At 55.4% G+C, this 19,288-nt stretch overlaps 1 protein-coding gene across 7 annotated transcripts in view; it reads left to right on the top strand.

Moving 5' to 3' along the window:
- Positions 1 to 19,288, top strand: part of MFSD12 (major facilitator superfamily domain containing 12) — a 31,209-nt gene that overhangs the window by 5,693 nt on the left and 6,228 nt on the right. For 5 of the 7 annotated variants that reach the window (XR_012428247.1, XR_012428246.1, XM_045379396.2 and 2 more), the window contains exons 1-2: positions 11,529 to 12,014; positions 17,833 to 18,043. Coding sequence is in view for 5 of the 7 variants with exons in the window: in XM_045379396.2 (XP_045235331.1) it covers positions 11,717 to 12,014; positions 17,833 to 18,043 (509 nt within the window). In the remaining 2 variants the exon portion in view is untranslated. Of the gene's footprint in view, positions 1 to 11,528; positions 12,015 to 17,832; positions 18,044 to 19,288 lie in introns of those variants that run through there. The other 2 variants (XM_065534592.1, XM_065534591.1) reach the window with 2 other exon arrangements.

The raw sequence follows: 19,288 nt of genomic DNA, 5'->3' as shown, positions 1-19,288 counted from the left end.
CCTCTGCCTCCTGGGTTCAAGCGATTCTTCTGCCTCAGCCTCCCAAATAGCTGGGATTACAGGCACTCACCACCACGTTTGGCTAATTTTTTTTTTTTTTTTTTTTTTTTTTTTTAGTAGAGACAGGGTTTCACTATGTTGGCCAGGCTGGTCTCGAACTCCTGACCTCAGGTGGCCGCCTGTCTCCGCCTCCCAAGGTACTAGATTACAGGTGTGGCCGCATTTCTTTTTTTTTTTTTTTTTTTTTTTTTGAGACGGAGTCTCGCTCTGTCGCCCGGGTTGGAGTGCAGTGGCCGGACCTCAGCTCACTGCAAGCTCCGCCTCCCGGGTTCCCGCCATTCTCCTGCCTCAGCCTCCCGAGTAGCTGGGACCACAGGCGCCCGCCACCACGCCCGGCTAGTTTTTTGTATTTTTAGTAGAGACGGGGTTTCACCGTGTTAGCCAGGATGGTCTCGATCTCCTGACCTCGTGATCCGCCCGTCTCGGCCTCCCAAAGTGCTGGGATTACAGGCGTGAGCCACCGCGCCCGGCTGCCGCATTTCTTTTTAAATTTTTCCTAGCCACACACACAGACACACACAGATACACCACACTGCATTGTTTTGCTGGGGATGCAGTAATAATTACGACAAACTGAGGGGCTTACACAAGAGAAATGTATTGTTTCACAGTTCTGGAGGCCAGAAGTCCGAGAGAAAGGCGTGGGTAGGGTGGGGTCCTTCTGAGGGCAGAGGGGAGAATCTGTCCCTGGCATCTCCCAGTTCCTGGCATCGTCCAGCAATCCTGGGCGTTTCTTGTCTTGTAGGAGTGACACCTCGAGGTCTGCCTGCATCTTCGCGTAGGGTTCTCCCTTTGTGCGTGTCTACCCAAATTTCCTCTTTTGATAAGGACACCAGTCATACTGGGCCAGGACCCACCCTCATGATATCACTCATTACATCTGCAATGACCTTTTTCTAAATACGGTCACATTCTGAGGACTTGGGGATTAGGACAGCAACCTGTGCATTCTGTGGGGATGTGATTCCACCCACAGCACATGCCTACACACGTACACGTGTGTGTATTCCTATTAAAGATGTGGGCCGGGTGCGGTGGCTCATGTCTGTAATCTCAGCACTGTGGGAGGCCGAGGTGGGTGAATCACTGGAGGTCAGGAGTTCAACACCAGCCTGGCCAACATGGAGAAACCCTGTCCCTACTAAAAACACAAAAATTAGCTGGGTATGTAGTCCCAGCTACTCAGAAGGCTGAAGCAGGAGAATCACTTGAACCCAGAGATGGAGGTTGCAGTGAGCTGAGGTCACGCCACTGCACTCCAGCCTGGGTGACAGAGCAAGACTCCCTCTGAAAAAATATTAAATAAATAAATAAATAAGTAAATAAATACAAATATAGGCTGGGTGTGGTAGCTCCCGCTTGTAATCTCAGCGCTTTGGGAGGCCAAAGTGGGCAGGTCACCTGAGGTCAGGATTTCAAGAAGAGCCTGGCCAACATGGCAAAACCCTGTCTGTACTAAAAATACAAAAATGAGCCACGTGTGGTGGTGCACACCTGTAGCTCCAGCTACTCGGGAAGCTGCGGCACAAGAATTGCTTGAACCCGGGAGGCAGAGGTTTCAGTGAGTCAAGACTGAGCCACTACACTCCAGCCTGGGCGACATGGCGAGACATTGTCTCAAAAAAATAAAAATAAAGTGATGACCTGGCCAGGTGCAGTGGCTCACACCTGTAATCCCCAGCACTGTGGGAGGCTGAGGCAGGAGGACTGCTTGAACCCAGGAATTTGAGGTCAGCCTGGACAACATAGTGAGACCCTGTCTCTACAAAAAAAAAAAAAATTAATAAAAGTAAGCAAACAAACGTGAGGTCCTATTCCACTGTACATGATACCAGTGCCTTCATGCTGTAAGCTTCAACTGCAGCCAGTTCTGTTTACTCAATAATATCTCTCAGATAAAGGGTCTTTGGTCTTTGTTTTTTTCTTGCTGTATCACCCAGGCTGGAGTGTAGTCGTGGGATCTCAGCTCACTGCAACCTCGAACTCCTGGGCTCAAGCGATTCTCCTGCTTCAGTCTCTCCAGCCATTGGGACCACAGGTGTGCACCGCCACACCTGACTGATTATTTTAATTTTTGTACAGATGGGGTCTTGCTCTGTTGCCCACCTGCCAGGCTAGAGTGTGGTGGTGCAATCTCGGCTCACTACAGCCTCCACTGCCTGTGTTCAAGTGATTCATCTGCCTCAGCCTTCAGAGTAGCCAGGATTACAGGCACAACTCACTGTGCGAGACTAATTTTTGTACTTTTAGTAGAGATGAGGTTTTGCCATGTTGGTCAGTCTGGTCTCAAACTCCTGGCCTCATGCAATCCTCCTGCCTCAGCCTCCCACAGTACTGGGATTACATGCCCCCATTAAATTTTTTTTTCTTTTTTTTCTTTTTTTTTTTTTTGAGATGGAGTCTTGCTCTGTCGCCCAGGCTTGAGTGCAGTGGCGCGATCTCGGCTCACTGCAAACTCCGCCTCCCAGAATGGTTCACACCATTCTCCTGCCTCAGCCTCCCGAGTAGCTGGGACTACAGGCGCCGCCACCACGCCCGGCTAATGTTTTGTATTTTTAGTAGAGACAGGGTTTCACCGTGTTAGCCAGGATGGTTTCAATCTCCTGATCTCGTGATCCGCCCTCCTCGGCCTCCCAAAGTGCTGGGATTACAGGCGTGAGCCACCGCGCCCCGGCCTTAAATTTTCAATAGATATTAATCAACATGGATGGTTGGACTTTTCTGCACCACCCAGGGACAGTCAGGGTGTACTTGGTTCCCCCAGGTCATGGACAATCTCAAACCTCCTGGGGCTTTTTATAGAGGGAATTTAATACAGGGCATTGCTTAAACAGACGCTGGAGAGCTGAGAAGGCGATAGGGAAGCTGAGAGCTACTGCCCCCAGCGGCCCCTGGCCCCAGGGCTCAGAACACAGGGCTGATGGGACAGGGGTCTCAGGCCTCTGAGGAGGGGGCACCCCACTGCTACTGAGCCTCAGGAACTCAAGGAAGCAATCTGAGCCCCAACTGTGGGACTTGGGCAATTTACTAAACCTCTGTGCCTCAGTTTCTCCATCTGTTAAGTGGGATAATTGCTTTGTCTACCTTTATGAGGTTGCTGGCTGGGATTGTCCAGGGAGAATCGAATACGTGTTACAGAAAACACTCTAGCTCAGTGGTTCTCATCCGGGGCCATTTCTGTCACGCCAGGGAATACCTAGCAATGTCTAGAGAGATTTTTCATTGTCAGACTCGGGGGGATCTACTGGCATCTACGTGGTTGAGGCCAGAGATCCTACACAGCCCCCACCACAAAAAATGATACGGTCCCAAACATCAGAAGGACCGAGGTTGGTCAGGCACAGTGGCTCTCGCCTGGAATCCTAGCACTTCGGGAGGCCTAGGCGGGGTATCACCTGAGGTCAGGAGTTCGAGACCAGCCTGGCCAACATGGGGAAACCCCATCTCCACTAAAAATACAAAAAACTTAGTCAGGTGTAGTGGCAGGCGCCTGTAATCCCAGCTACTCGGGAGGCTGAGGAAGGAGCATTGCTTGAACCCCGGAGATGGAGGTTGCAGTGAGCTGAGATCGCACCAGTGCACTCCTGCCTGGGCGACAGAGCAACTGTCCGACTCAAAACACAACAGCAACAACAAAAACCCCCGAGTTCCAGGCCCTGCCGTGCCAGGAGGTCACCGCGCTTCGTTACAGCTCCTCCCTGTTTTGCTCTCAGCACGAGGACTGACCAGCATCAATGTGAAAACATAAATCACAAGACTCACAGAACGCGCTCCTTCTGGCAATGGGAAACTAGGTACTGAACAGGACCCAAGGCCAGGCGGGGCCTGGCGAAGACTGAGTCACGCAAAGACTGACTGAAGAGGCCAGGCGCAGTGCCTCACGCCTGTCATCCCAGTGCTTTGGGAGCCCGAGGCAGGCAGATCATGAGGTCAGGGGTTCGAGAACAGCCTGACCAACATGGAGAAACGCCTGTCTCTACTAAAAATACAAAAAATTAGCCGGGCGTGGTGGCTCATGCCTTAATCCCAGCTACTCGGCAGGCTGAGGCAGGAGAATCACTTGAACTGGGAGGTGGAGCTTGCAGTGAGCTGAGGTCTTGCCATTACACTCCAGACTGGGTGATGGACCCAGACTCCATCTCAAAAAAAAAAAAAAAAAGTTAGTTGGGTGTGGTGGTGGCCACCTGTAATCACAGCTACTTGGGAGGCGGAGGCAGGAGAATCGCTTGAACCTGGGGGGCAGAGGTTGTGGTGACCAGAGATTGTGCCACTGCACTCCAACCTGGGCGACAGAGTGAGACCTTGTCTCAAAAAAAAGGTGGGGAGGGAAGGAAGGAAGGACAGATTCCTTTCTTTTCTTTCTTTTCTTTTTTTTTTTGGAGACGGAGTCTAGTTCTGTCACCCAGGCTGGAGTGCAGTGGCGCGATCTCGGCTCACTGCAAGCTCCACCTCCCGGGTTCACGCCATTCTCCTGGCTCAGCCTCCCGAGTAGCTGGGACTACAGGCGCCCGCCACCACGCCCGGCTAATTTTTTGTATTTTTAGTAGAGACCGGGGTTTCACTGTGATCTCCATCTCCTGACCTCGTGATCCGCCCGCCTCGGCCTCCCAAAGTGCTGGGATTACAGGCGTGAGCCACCGCGCCCGGCCTTTTCTTTGTTTTTTTTTGAGATGGAGTCTTGCTCTATCGCCCAGGCTGGAGTGCAGTGGCATGATCTCAGCTCACCGCAACCTCCACCTCCCAGGTTCAAGCGATTCTCCTGTCTCAGCCTCCTAAGTAGCTGGGATTACAGGTGCGCGCCAGCATGTCCAGCTAATTTTTCTATTTTTAGTAGAGACGGGGTTTCACCATGTTGGTCAGGCTGGTCTCCAACTCCTGACCTTGCGATCCACCTGCCTTGGCCTCCCAAAGTGCTGGGATTACAAGCATGAGCCACCGTGCCTAGCTGTCTCCCTCCCTCCCTCCCTCCCTCCCTTCCTTTTCTTCCTTCTTTTCTTTCCTTTTTTGTTTTTTTTTTTTTTTTTTTTGAGACAGAGTCTCGCTCTTGTTGCCCAGGCTGGAGTGCAGTGGCGCGATCTTGGCTCACTGCAAGCTCTGCCTCCCGGGTTGACGCCATTCTTCTGCCTCAGCCTCCTGAGTAACTGGGACTACAAGCTCGTGTCACCACACCCAGCTAATTATTTGTATTTTGGTAGAATTGAGGTCTCACTATGTTGCCCAGGCTGGTCTCGAAGTCCTGACCTCAGGTGATCTGCCTGCCTCGGCCTCCCAAAGTGCTAGGATTACAGGGGTGAGCCACCGCACTAGGCCTAAAATATATTTTTATTTATTTTTATCATTATTTTTGTAGAGATAGGGTTGCCCTATGTTGCCCAGTCTGGTCTTGAACTCCTGGGTCCAAGCCATCTGACCGCCCCAGCCTTCCTAAGTGCTGGGATTACAGGCGTGAGCCACCGCACCTGGCCAAGTTGTGTGGTTGAATCAAATTCTATTTGATTCGGTTACTCTCACCCCCATTTTATGGAGAGGGCAACTGAAGTTTGCTGGCTTGTCAGGGACTGCCTAGATACGATCCTGGCTTTGCTCCCCCGCTCCCCCGCCTCCACCATGGCCACCCTCAGATCTAAGGAAGTTTCAGTGCAGCCTCAGGAACCCTCGCTGCCCCCTGCCTCTGTCATCCCAGGCCTGGGTCACAGAAGATCAAGGAAGCCTCCGGTACTTAACGTTCTCCACTCCACCCGGCGGCTGGACTGCGGCCATCAGGACATCCGATCTCCGGCCAGGGGAGGGGGGACGCAGGCTTGGCGTCGGGGCTGCTGGTGAGGGGCTGGGGACATCAAAGGCTATGAGGATCTCTCCTAACTCCTCTGTCCTACCCCGAGGGCCTGAGCTTTCATCATGCCTTCCTGACATCTCTAGACAGGGCCTTCTCTGATCTTTACCCCCACGTCCAACCCCCACTCTTGTTGAGGCATGTCATCTCCTGTGGCTTCCCCACGCACGCACGCAGCTGAAGCCTTCGTTTGGAAGAAGCTGCTCATCTCCCACTGGACTTTTAAATCTCAGCCCCACCCTCCCTGTAACCCCTACCATGGCTCCCTCGTGACCTCAGGGTAATGTCCCAACTCCTGACCCGCCATGTAACCACACTTCTTGGTCTGACTCCTCCAGCCCTGTCCCTGATGAGGAGAACTGGGAGGGGTCATCCTTGTCTCCCCTCAAAACCGGGGGCTTCAGAATCTCTGGGGCTCCTCAGCACAAGGTCAGACCTAGTTCCTGCTCACTCCACAAAGTCAGGGCTAGGAAATATGAGCTGGCTTCCAGGGACAAAACAGAGGCCGGGTGCTGAGGCTCATGGCTATAATCCCAACACTGGGAGGCTGAGCTGGGAGGACCACTTGAAGCCAGGTGGTCGGGACCAGCCTAGGCAAAATGATGAGGCCTCATCTCTACAAAAAATTTAAAAATACTTTGAGTGAGGCCGGGCGTGGTGGCTCACGCCTGTAATCCCAGCACTGTGGGAGGCCAAGGAGGGCGGATCATGAGGTCAGGAGATCGAGAACATCCTGGCTAACAAGGTGAAACCCCGTCTCTGCTAAAAATACAAAAAATTAGCTGGGTGCGGTGGCTCACGCCTGTAATCCCAGCACTTTGGGAGGCCAAGGCGGGTGGATCATGAGGTCAGGAGTTTAAGACCAGCCTGGCCAAGATGGTGAAACCCCGTCTCTACTAAAAATACAAAAAATTAGCCAGGCGTGGTGGCAGGCACCTATAATCCCAGCTACTCGGGAGGCTGAGGCAGGAGAATCACTTGAACTTGGAGGGCAGAGGTTGCTGTGAGCCAAGATCACGCCACTGCACTCCAGCCTGGGCTAAAGAGTGAGACACCGTCTCAAAAAAAAAAAAAAAAAAAAAAGCCGGGCGTGGTGGCAGACGCCTGTAGTCCCAGCTACTCAGGAGGCTGAGGCAGGAGAATGGCATGAACCTGGGGGGCAGAGGTTGCCGTGAGCTGAGATTGCGCCACTGCATTCCAGCCTGGGGGACAGAGCAAGACTCCATCTCAAATAAGCAAACAAAAAATAAAAATACTTTGGGTGGCCAGGCGCAGTGGCTCACGGCTCTAATCCCAGCACTTTGGGAGGCTGTGGCGGGCAGATCACTTAAGGTCAGGAGTTTGAAACCAGCCTGGCCAACATGGTGAAACCCCATCTCTACTAAATATACAAAAATCATCTGGGGGTGGTGGCGGGCGCGCCTGTAATCCCAGCTACTCGGGAGGCTGACACAGAATTGCTTGAACCCAGGAGGCAGAGGTCGCAGTGAGCAGAGACTACGCTACTGCACTCCAGCCTAGGTGACAAAGCAAGACTCTGTCTTAAAAAAACAAAAACCACCTGGGCCTCCCAAAGTGCTGGGATTACAGGTGGGAGCCAGGGCCCCCAGTCCCTAGGCTAATACTTCAAAAATCCATTTTTTCATTTTCTTCAGAGGACTAAAGGGGGAACATGCCACGAAGAGAGGAAGGAATTGGGGTTCTTATCTCTCCTCATGCCTTTATCTCCCCGAGTCGTCTGCCTCTTATCTCTCCTCCTTCCTTTCTAGGTTCTGTCTCTTGACCTCCTTTACCTCTCTCACCCATTTTCAGTCTGGTTTTCATAAAACAGAAAACAGTTTGTGACCTGCATCAGCGTGGGTGGCCGGGGCTGTGGACCCCTTGGCTGTTTGAGCCTTGGGGTTTTTTTTTTTTTTTTTTTCTTTGAGACGGAGTCTCACTCTGTCACCCAGGCTGGAGTGCAGTGGTACGATCTCGGCTCACTGCCAACTTCGCCTCCTGGGTTCATGCCATTCTCCTGCCTCAGCCTCCCAAGTAGCTGGGACTACAGGCACCCACCACCGCGCCCGGCTAAATTTTTTATTTTTAGTAGAGACAGGGTTTCACCGTGGTCTCGGTCTCCTGACCTCGTAATCCGACCGCCTTGGCCTCCCAAAGTGCTGAGATTACAGGCATGAGCTACCGCACCTGGCCTTGGTTTGGTTTTTGAGACGGAGCTTCACTCTGTCGCCCAGGCTGGAGTGCAGCGGCGCAATCTCGGCTTACTGCAACCTCAGCCCTCCCGGGTTCAAGTGATTCTCCTGCCTCAGCCTCCCGAGTAACTGGGATTATAGGCACAGCCACCAGGCCCAGCTAATTTTGTATTTTTAGTAGAGATAGGTTTTCACCATGTTGGGCAGGCTGGTCTCAAACTCCTGGTCTCAAGTGATCTGCCCACCTCGGCCTCCTAAAATGTTGGGATTACAGGCTTGAGCCACCGCACCTGGCCTAATTTTTAAAATTTTTTTGTAGAGATAGGATCTCGGCACATTGCCCAGGCTGGTCTTGGACTCCTGGGATCAAGCAATCCTCTCAACTCGGCCTACCAAAGTTCTGGGATTACAGGCATGAGCCACTGTGCCAGGCCAGTTATGTAATTATTGTACCTGTTCTAGATCAGGGGAGACCCAGGCTCCAAGAGGTTAAAAGACTTGTCCCAGGCTGGGTGCAGTGGCTCAGGCTAATCCCAGCACTTTGGGAGGCCGAGGCGGGAGGATCACCTGAGGTCAGGAGTTTGAGACCAGCCTGGCCAACATGGTGAAACCCTGTCTCTATCAAAAATACAAAAATTAGCCGGGTGTGGTGGCGGGCGCCTATAATCCTAGCTACTCGGGAGGCTGAGGAAGGAGAATCTCTTGAACCCAGGAAGCAGAGGTTGCAGTGAGCTGAGATCACGCCACTGCACTCCAGCCTGGGAGATAGAGTGAGACTCTGTCTCAAAACAAAACAAAACAAAACAAAACAAAAAACACAAGACTTGAGAATCAGTGGAACCAAGTATGGATCCAACGATTCCCGTTCCAGACTGCAAGGACCTTTTGTTTTGTTTTGTTTTGTTTTGGAGTTGGGGTCTTGCTGTTGCCCAGGTTGGAGTGCAGTGGTACAATCTTACCTCACTCAGACTGCAAGGTCTAAAGATACTGCTGTAGGCCGGGCACGGTGGCTCATGACTGTAATCCCAACGCTTGGGAGGCCGAGGCGCGTGGGTCACTTGAGGTCAGGAGATCGAGACCAGCCTGGCCAATATGGTGAAACCCCCATCTCTACTAAAAATACAAAAATTAGCCAGGCGTGGTGGTGGGTGCCCGTAGTTCCAGCTGCTGGGGAGGCTGAGGTGGGAGAATCGCTTGAACTCGGGAGGTGGAGGCTGCAGTGAGCTGAGATCGCATCACAGCACTCCAACCTGGGTGACAGAGGGAGACTCCATCTCAAAAAGAAAAAGAAAAAGAGAGAGAGAGAAAGAAAGGGAGAGAGAGAAAGAAAAGAAAGAAAGAGAGAGAACAAAAAGAAAACTGCTGGAGACCTGCCCGATGCAGAGGCTTATGTCTGTAATCCCAGAGCTTCTGGAGCCCAGCGTGGGAGGCTTGCTTGAGACCAGGAGTTTGAGGTCAGCCTAAGCATCATAGTGAGACTCCGTCTCTCCAAAATTAAAAATACAAAAATTAGCCACATGTGGTGATGCATGCCTGTAGTCCCAGCTACCCAGGAGGCTGAAACAGGAGGAGGATTACTTGAGCCCTGAAGATCGAGGCTGCAGTGAGCCATGATTGCACCAATGCACTGCAGCCTGGACCACAGAGCAAGACCATTTCTTTTTTTTTCTTTCTTTCTTTTTTTTTTTTCTGAGACGGCGTTTCGCTCTTGTTATCCAGGTTGGAGTGCAATGGCATGGTCTTGGCTCACTGCAACATCCGCCTCCCGGGTCAAGCGATTCTCCTGCCTCAGCCTCCAAAGTAGCTGGGATTTCAGGCACCTGCTACCACGCCCGGCTAATTTTTGTATTTTTATTTTTATTTTATTTATTTATGTTTTTGAGAAGGAGTCTTGCTCAGTCGCCCAGGCTGGAGTGTGGTGGCTCCATCTCGGCTCACTGCAAACTCCACCTCCCTGGTTCACGCCATTCTCCTGCCTCAGCCTCCCAAGTAGCTGGGACTACAGGTGCCCGCCACTACACCCGGCTAATTTTTTTTTGTATTTTTAGTAGAGATGGGGTTTCACCGTGTTAACCAGGATGGTCTCAATCTCCTGACTTGTGATCCGCCCGTCTCGGCCTCCCAAAGTGCTGGGATTTTTACAGGCGTGAGTCACCGCGCCCGGCAATTTTTGTATTTTTGATACAGACGTGTTTCACCATTTTGGCCAGTCTGGTCTCAAACTCCCGACCTCAGGTGATCTGCCCGCCTCGGCCTCCCAAAGTGCTGGGATTACAGGTGTGAGTCACCGCGCCCGTCTCAAGACCCAGTTTCTTTTTTAATTTTTAAATTTTTTTATTTTGAGACAGAGTCTCACTGTGTCGCCCAGGCTGGAGTACAGTGATCCGAACTCAGCTCACTGCAAACTCCGCCTCCCGGGTTCCCGCCATTCTCCTGCCTCAGCCTCCCGAGTAACTGGGACTACAGGCGCCTGCCACCACGCCCGGCTAATTTTTTGTATTTTTAGTACAGATGGGGTTTCACCATGTTAGCCAGGATGGTCTCGATCTCCTGACCTCGTGATCCGCCCATCTCGGCCTCCCAAAGTGCTGGGATTACAGGCGTGAGCCACCGCGCCCGGCCTCAAAACCCTGTTTCTAAAATAAATAAAAAGAGGAAAGAAGAGAAAATGCCGCTGGAAGGAGTAGGGCCTGAGGTAGTGGGAACCGCCCGCACTCCTTGGAGGAACTTGAAACCCTCAGTCCGGTGACCCGTTCGAGGGAGGACGTTGGTTGGAGGGGGAGGGTCGCGCGCACAGGCCTCGGAGTCACGGGCGCCTGACTCACTGCGCGCCCCGGGCAACTCCGTTCCTCGCCTGTAAAATGGGAGTAAAATTTGCTCCACCACGTGGGGCTTTTGGCAGGCAACGCTCGTTAAAGGCCAGCTGGTACCATTATGTTGATTACCCCTATTATTACCGTTAGTAACCAATTAGTGTTGTTGCGTCCTCTCCCGATCCAGTCTCTCTAGGTCGGGAAGTCAGCGGACCCCGAGGCCAGCTCGGGCTCAGACCTCCCCGCGACCCCAAACCCAGAGCCCATCCCACCCGCTCCACCCCAGCCCGCTGGGCCGTCCAGCTCCGGGTGGACTGGGGTGGCGCGGGCCTGGAGGCGGGGTCTGGGTGGGAGCCGGCGGTGCCCCCTGGTACATTTCCCTCCCCAGTCTATGGGGGTGCCGGCCACTGACGCGGAGCGCTCGGGGGTCGCCCTCATACCCGGCGGGCGCTAGGACCGCACGGGCGCCCGGCGTAGAGGCGGAACCAGCCCTGCGGCCACGCCCCTCTCCGCTCTCTTTGGCGATTGGCTGCGGTTCCCCGGGACGCGGCTCCGATTGGCTCAGGCACCGGAACCGCCCCGCCCCTCCCCGCCCGGCGCAGTCTCCGGGCTCTGGGGCCCGGCAGCCGCAGAGTCGACCCTGGGGCGGGCGCCGCAGACGCTGGTGCGGGTGCGGTCGGAGGAGAGCGGGGCGCGGAGTGCGGAGTGCCCGGTGCGTGTTGGGCGTCCCCGGCGCCTCTCCCGACGGCACCCCCGAAGGCCTGGCCCCGGTACCCTCCGCGGAGCCCGGGGGTGGGGGGCGCGTGCCCGGCGCCGCAATGGGCCCGGGACCCCCAGCAGCCGGAGCGGCGCCGTCCCGGCGGCCGCTGTCCCTGGTGGCGCGGCTGAGCTACGCCGTGGGCCACTTCCTCAACGACCTGTGCGCGTCCATGTGGTTCACCTACCTGCTGCTCTACCTGCACTCGGTGCGCGCCTACAGCTCCCGCGGCGCGGGGCTGCTGCTGCTGCTGGGCCAGGTGGCCGACGGGCTGTGCACACCCCTCGTGGGCTACGAGGCCGACCGCGCCGCCGGCTGCTGCCCCCGCTACGGCCCGCGCAAGGCCTGGCACCTGGTCGGTAAGCGTCCCGGCCCCGCCACATGTCAGGCAGTCTCTCCGAGACTCCGCGACCCGGCAGCCTCCTCCCTCTGACCCGCCACCCCGTCTGCCTACCCGGGATCGGAGTCTCTCCTCGGTCTGTCTGTCCGGTGGCCCGAGCCCCACTGCACTGTCTGTCCACGGCCTTAACCTCCCTATTTCTCTGCCCTATGGGCTGAGTCTTCACCCCTCTGTCTGTCCCATGGCCAGAACCTTCCCTACCTGTCTGTCTGTGCCCATGGCCTGAGCCTCCTCCATCAGTCCCACCACCCTGTCCCCTCTGTCTGCCTGCCTGGGGCCTGAGTCTTCCCTGTGTGTCTGCCCCATGAGCTGAGTCTTCACTCCTCTGTCTGTTCTGTGGCCTGAGCCTCCCGCCTCTGTCTGACTACCCAGTGGTCCCTCTGTGGTGTCACTCCTGAACCTCCCCTGCCTATCCCACCATCCAGCCTCCCCCGTCTTTCTGCCCATGGCCTGAGCCGCCCCCATCTCTCTGTGCAGGGCCTCCCCCATCTGTCCAACCGTGCAGGGCCTCTCTATCTGCCTGAGCCGTGAGCCTCCCCTGTGTGTCTGCTTAACTGCCCCGTATCCCTTTTGTCTGTCCCTTGGCCCAGCCTCCCCTGTCTGTCTGCCTCAGAGCTGCCGTCTGACCTGCAGGGCCTTCACCGTCTGACTACATGACTTCCTAGTGTCAATGCCTTTGACCCCTCGGGCCGCCCTGAACCCTTTGGAGGGTTGGTGGTGCCTCCTCTCAGTCTGTCTAGCCTGAGCTCATCTATTAGGGTGACCAACCGGGACAGCTATGGCTGAGGGACAGTCAGGCTGCTTAGAGCCTCCTGTCTCTATCTGTCCTGCCAGGGCAACCTGGTGCGTGGGCGGTTGGAGGGTGCTGCCCCGGAGTTGAGAGTTGGGAGCCGCCTGGGTGGGACTGGAGGGTCAGGGGTCTCTGCCCTCTTCTTGCATTGCCTCTGTCTGTCTGGCCAGGGTCAGGGATGCCCCTAGGTCTGGGGGAGGTGCCCTGATTAGAGAGGGCTGTTGGGAGGGCAGGAGGCCGGCGTCATGGGCTGGGTCACCCTGCCCCGGTGCCCATCGATAAGACTGCAGGACTGCCTCCCAGCGGCCCTTCTCTCCCCGCCCGGACCCTGGGCCTGAAGATTAGCCAGCCTCCTTCCCTGCTTTTCTTGCCCTCACAGAAGTGCCGGCTGCGTCCTGGCATTTGGGACACACAGGGCATTTCAGGAGGCAGGGCCAGGAATCTTGCTCAGTTCTTGGAATTCCAGGCTGCAGGAGGGGCAGGCCGGTGCCTCCTCACCCTTGGGAACAATGACTGAGGTGGGTGGTTGGCCCCAGGCTCTGGGTGTTGACATTTTTTGCAAGAGGCAGTGGATCTCCAGTGGTCTGAGGGCGCAGGCCCAGCAGGAGGCACAACGTGAGGACTGGATTTTCATGTTTCCTATGTCTGGGCTATTCCTGGGTCACCTGAGGTGGCAGCAGACAGGGAGGGGACCGGCTGGGAGGGGACCTGAGTGGAGCCCAGGGCTCCAAATTCCTCTTTGATCATAATAGTTGGATAAGCTCTTTGACAGATGCACAAGATAATTTCTGGGCAGGGCGGGCACGGTGGCTCACTCCTGTCACCCCAGCACTTTGGGAGGCCTCCTCACCTGAGGTCAGGAGTTTGAGACCAACCTGGCCAACATGGCAAAACCCTGTTTCTACCAAAATACAAAAATTAGCTGAGTGTGGTGGCACGTGCCTATAATCCCAGCTACTTAGGAGGCTGAGGCGGGAGAATCATTTGAACCTGGGAGGCAGAGGCTGTAGTCAGCGGAGATCACGCCACTGCACTCCAGACACAGCGAGAGTCTGTCTAAAACAAAACAAACAACAACAACAAACCCAAACAAGAAAACAAACAGAAAAAGTAACTGAAGGCTTTATGTTTTTCCAAAGCAGGCTTTTGGGAACGGGTGTTCCAATTGGACACCAAGGCCTCCAACATCACCCCTCTTCCCCGCCTTGGGGAGGGGGCACCTGCCCCGGGAGCTGAGAGTCGGGGGCTGCCTGGGTGGGCCTGGAGGGTCTGTTGGGAGCAGAAGCCCAGGCAGCCGCTCTTGATGCCTGAGCAGGTGACTTGAGTGAAGGTCACTGTGGCAATGGCACCCACTTCTGTATTTCACCCCCAAGTCTGGGGCTGGTGGCTAAGGACTCGCTTTGCCCCTTAACAAGTCCTGGGGGGCTCCCCCCCAATCCTGAGAGGACCCTCAGACTCAGACACAAACACTCCTGTGGGTGGGCAGGTGGCACAAATGGGCTTCAGAAGGAAGGACATTAGCTTTGAGATATTGAAGGATGGGTAGGAGTGTGTGGAGAGGCGCATTCCAAGTAGCAGAAGCAGCTGTAGAAAAGGTAGGACCAGTCCTCACTTTGAAGCTGCGGAAGCAGGAAGTGGTTCAGAGTAGATGGAGCTTTTGCTGGTGCCACACGTGAACTCTATCCTCACAGCAGCCTGTGGGGCAGGAACTTTCTTTTTGTTTTTTGTTATTGTTGAGACAGAGTCTCACTCCGTTGCTCAGGCTGGAGTGCAGTAGCGGGATCTCGGCTCACTGCAACCTCCGCCTCCCGGATTCAAATGATTCTCGTGCCTCAGCCTCCCAAGTAGCTGGGATTATACGCACGTGCCACCAAAGCCGCCTAATTTTTTTATTTTTAGTAGAGACAAGGTTTCACCATATTGTGCAGGCTGGGCTTGAACTCCTAACCTCAAGTGATCTGCCTGTCTCAGCCTCCCAGAGTGCTGGGATTACAGGTGTGAGCCACCACGTCCCCATGGGCAGGAACTTTCACTACCCTTCTTTGTCTTTTTTTTTTTTTTTTTTTTTGAGACGGAGTCTCGCTCTGTCGCCCAGGCTGGAGTGCAGTGGCCGGATCTCAGCTCACTGCAAGCTCCGCCTCCCGGGTTCGGGCCATTCTCCTGTCTCAGCCTCCCGAGTAGCTGGGACTACAGGCGCCCGCCACCTCGCCCGGCTAGTTTTTTGTATTTTTTAGTAGAGACGGGGTTTCACTGTGTTAGCCAGGATGGTCTCGATCTCCTGACCTCGTGATCCGCCCGTCTCGGCCTCCCAAAGTGCTGGGATTACAGGCTTGAGCCACCGCGCCCGGCCAATCTTTTTTTTTTTTTTTTGAGATGGAGTTTTGATTTGTCTCCCAGGCTGGAAGGCAGTGGCGTGATCTCGGCTCACTGCAACCTCTGCCTCCTGGGTTTAAGCGATTCTCCTGCCTCAGCCTCCCGAGTAGCTGGGACTACAGGCGTGTGCCACCACGCCCGGCTAATTTTTGTATTTTTAGTAGAGGCAGGGTTTCACCAATTTGGTCAGGCTGGTCTCGAATTCCTGACCTCAGGTGATCTATCCGCCGCGGCCTCCCAAAAGTGCTGGGATTATAGGCGTGAGCCACCGCACCCAGCCTCTTCTTTTCCTTTCTTTCTCTTTTTGTTTCATTTCATTGTTTTTTTCTTTCTTTTTTTTTCTTGACAAGGTCTCGCTCTGTCGCCCAGACTGGAGTGCAGTGGCACGATCATGACTCGCTGTAGCCTCGACCTCCTGGGTTCAAGCGATCCTCCCACCTCAGCCTCACAAAGTGCTGGGATTACAGGGATGGGCCACCACTCCTGGCCACGATCCCTGCTTTCTGAAAACTAAGGCCTAGAGAGGCACAGTCACTTGCCCAAGCTCCCCCTGCCAGGCAGCCTGGCCCCAGCAATGGTTAACCCAGACTGGCCAGCAGGAACAGGGAGTCCGGCCAGGAAGAGACCTTCTCACCGGAGTCCACAGTTCGTGCTCTGCCCCCGGATGACCCCGCCAGGACCCCGGGAATCCGCGCAAACCCTCCCAGACCCTAGTTCCAGGGAAGCCAGCAGCAGAGGCTGCCTTTGGTTTCACTTCCCCATTCCAGTTCTCTGGGGGCTAGCCCAGCGTCTGGGGATGACGTCATCTCTGGAGCCTGGAGGGAGGAAGGAGGTCCCGCCGCCAGGTTTGGTGGTACAGGGGCCCTTCCAGGTGCCCCAGGCTGGGAGGAGAGGAGTACAGGGCTGCGGGGAAGGAGCCTGGCTCTGGCTCACTCTAGGGGCCTCAGTTTTCCCATCTGGAAAATGAGGATCATGACACCCACGTCTCTAGGCTGTGTCAGAGCCACTATTGTTTTTCACTGCTCAGAAGATAGTGAAGGAACAGCCTGTACGGTGCCTCACGCCTGTCATCCCAGCACTTTGGGAGGCTGAGGCAGGTGGATCACTTGAGGCCAGGAGTTCGAGTTCAGCCTGGCCAACGTGGTGAAACTCCATCCCTACCAACATTAGCTGGATATGGTGGCGGGCGCCTGTAATCCCAGCTACATGGGAGGCTGAGGTGGGAGAATGACTTGAACCCGGGAGGCGGAGGCTGCAATGAGCTGAGATCTGTACTCCAGCCTGGGCCACAGAGTGAGACTCTGTCTCAGTAAAAAAAAAAAAAAAAAAAAAAAAAAGGCCGGGTGCAGTGGCTCACTCCTATAATCCCAGCACTTTGGGAGGCCATGGTAGGTGGATGACCTGAGGTCAGGCGTTGGAGACCAGCCTGGCCAATGTGGTGAAACCCTGTCTCTACTAAAAATAAAAAAATTAGCTGGGCGTGGTGGCAGGTGCCTGTAGTCCCAGCTACTCGGGAGGCTGAGGCATGAGAATCACTTGAACCCAGAGGCAAAGGTTACAGTGAGCCAAGATCTCGCCAGTGTACTCCAGCCTGGGCGACAGAGCAAGACTCTGTCTCTAAAAAAATGGAGATATTGAAGTGCCCGAGTTCCATGCTGGGTCTCCCCAGGCCCCTCAGAAGCTGCTGTCTGCAGAGGAAAGCCGGCAGGAAGCTGGCAGACAGACAGACAGAGAATTCCCTGGTGCGCTGAAGGGTGAAGTAGGAGCTGCAAGGGCCAGGAGAGAGGTGTTTGAGGAGGTGACGCTCCCGTTGAACCCAGAGGTGAAAAGAAGCCGGTCTTGCTAAGATGTGAGAGAAAGAGAGCTCCAGGCAGAGGCACGTCCATGCAAAGGCCCTGGGGCAGGACCGCCTGGGGTGTTGGCGGAACAGTGAGGAGACGTGCATGGCTGGAGCAGAGAGAGAAGAGGGAGAGGGCAGGGCAGGACAGGGCACAGAGGGAACGGGGCAGGTCGCAAAGGGCCCCGTGGGCGGCAGGGAGGATCTTACATTTGTTCCAAGGTATCTTAGGGGTTTTTTCTGAGGATGTGAAGAACCAGGGCTTGGCACAGCAGATCTCGGGTTGGGGGCAAGTGCTATTTCCAGAATGTCCCTGGAGGCCTGGACGCCACAGTGTTATAGGGAGTGGTCACCTTAGGAGCTGACAGGGACAGCGGAGCTCAAGGAGGGCAGGGTCCAGCCCAGCCCCGCCCAGCCCTACCTGGGCCTCCCGCTTCCCGAGGCCCCATGGGAGGCTTGTCAGTGGCTGAGGGGGAGGAGCCGCGGGAGGCTGTGGCTGTAACCGGGGCACCTGTTGGGGGCAGGTTTCCGGGGGACCCCCTGCACCCGGGTTCTTCTGACTTACAGGCTGAGCCCAGGTACCTGGTATCAAATTCCCCTTTTGTCACCAGGGCCATAAGCCTGGGGGACCCCGGCTGCAGACCCTCCCTCCTGCGTGACTGTGTGCATGGGGGGGCGTCTCCGTCTGCACCTCGGTTTCCCTCTCTCCTCTCTCCACCCTGGGAGCCCTGGCTGGTGTGGGACGGCCCCATGACTGACCACCCCACCCGTCCACAGGCACCGTCTGCGTCCTGCTGTCCTTCCCCTTCATCTTCAGCCCCTGCCTGGGCTGCGGGGCGGCCACGCCCGAGTGGGCTGCCCTCCTCTACTATGGCCCGTTCATCGTGATCTTCCAGTTCGGCTGGGCCTCCACACAGATCTCCCACCTCAGCCTCATCCCGGAGCTTGTCACCAACGACCATGAGAAGGTGGAGCTCACAGCACTCAGGTAGGAGCCTGGGCACCCTCCCCCGTGGGCAGGGTGGGCCCTGGCTCGGCATATCAGTCAGTGGGGCCACGTAACGAGTGGCCAGAGACTTGGCTGCTCGAGACCAGGCAGTCTTTTATGTTTATTTTTTATTTTTATTTTTTTTATTTTTGAGACGGAGTCTCACTCTGTTGCCCAGGCTGGAGTGCAGTGGCCGGATCTCAGCTCACTGCAAGCTCCGCCTCCCAGGTTTATGCCATTCTCCTGCCTCAGCCTCCCGAGTAGCTGGGACTACAGGCGCCCGCCACCTCACCCGGCTAATTTTTTGTATTTTTTAGTAGAGACGGGGTTTCACCGGGTTAGCCAGGATGGTCTCAATCTCCTGACCTTGTGATCCGCCTGTCTCGGCCTCCCAAAGTGCTGGGATTACAGGTTTGAGCCACCGCGCCCGGCCTTATGTTTATTTTTTGGAGAGGGGGGTCTCACTCTGTTGCCCAGGCTGGAGTGCAGTGGTGTGATCTCAACTCACTGCAGCCTCAACCTCCTGGGCTCAAGTGATCCTCCTGCCTCAGCCTCCTGAGTAGCTGGGACTACAGGAGTGTGCCACCACATCCAGCTGTTTTTTAAAGGTTTTGTAGAGATGGGGTCTCACTATATTGCCCAGGCTGGTCTTGAACTCTTGGGCTCAAGCGATCCTCCTGCCTTGGCCTCCCAAAGTGCTGGGATTATAGGTGTGAGCCACCACACTCGGCCATCACACATTTCTCCTGTCACAGTTTTTGGGGGTCAGGAGTCTCCATGGCTGAGCTGGGGGAAGAGGGGTGTTGTGCTTCAGGGTCTGTCTTGAGCCTGCATTCAAGGGGTTGTCCAGGGTTAGGGTTTTAGGGAAGGCTGGGGGCGGTCCCTCCTCTGTGCTCACGTGGTTGGTGGCGGAATTTGCCGTCTTGCACCTGTGCAGATCATGGTGGCCGGCTGCTGCTTCTGAGGCCAGCAGGGGGAATCTCTGATCCCAAGAAGTCCTAAGTCCTCTCTCCCAAAGGATGGCCTGATTTGGCCAGGCCCACCCACAGTAGTCTCCCTCGAGAGAATCTCGCTCTGTCAGCCAGGCTGGAGTGCAGTGGTACGATCTCAGCTAATTTTTTTTTTTGTGTGTGTGTATTTTTAATAGACACAGAGTTTACCCGTGTACCATGCTGGCCAGGCTGGTCTCAAACTCCTGACCTCAGGTGATCTGCCTGCCTTGGCCTCCCAGAGTGCTGGGATTAC

The sequence above is a fragment of the Macaca fascicularis genome, chromosome 19, assembly GCF_037993035.2.
Source record: "Macaca fascicularis isolate 582-1 chromosome 19, T2T-MFA8v1.1".
Classification (NCBI taxonomy): Eukaryota; Metazoa; Chordata; class Mammalia; order Primates; family Cercopithecidae; genus Macaca; species Macaca fascicularis.
This window is presented reverse-complemented; position numbering and strand designations above follow the sequence as displayed.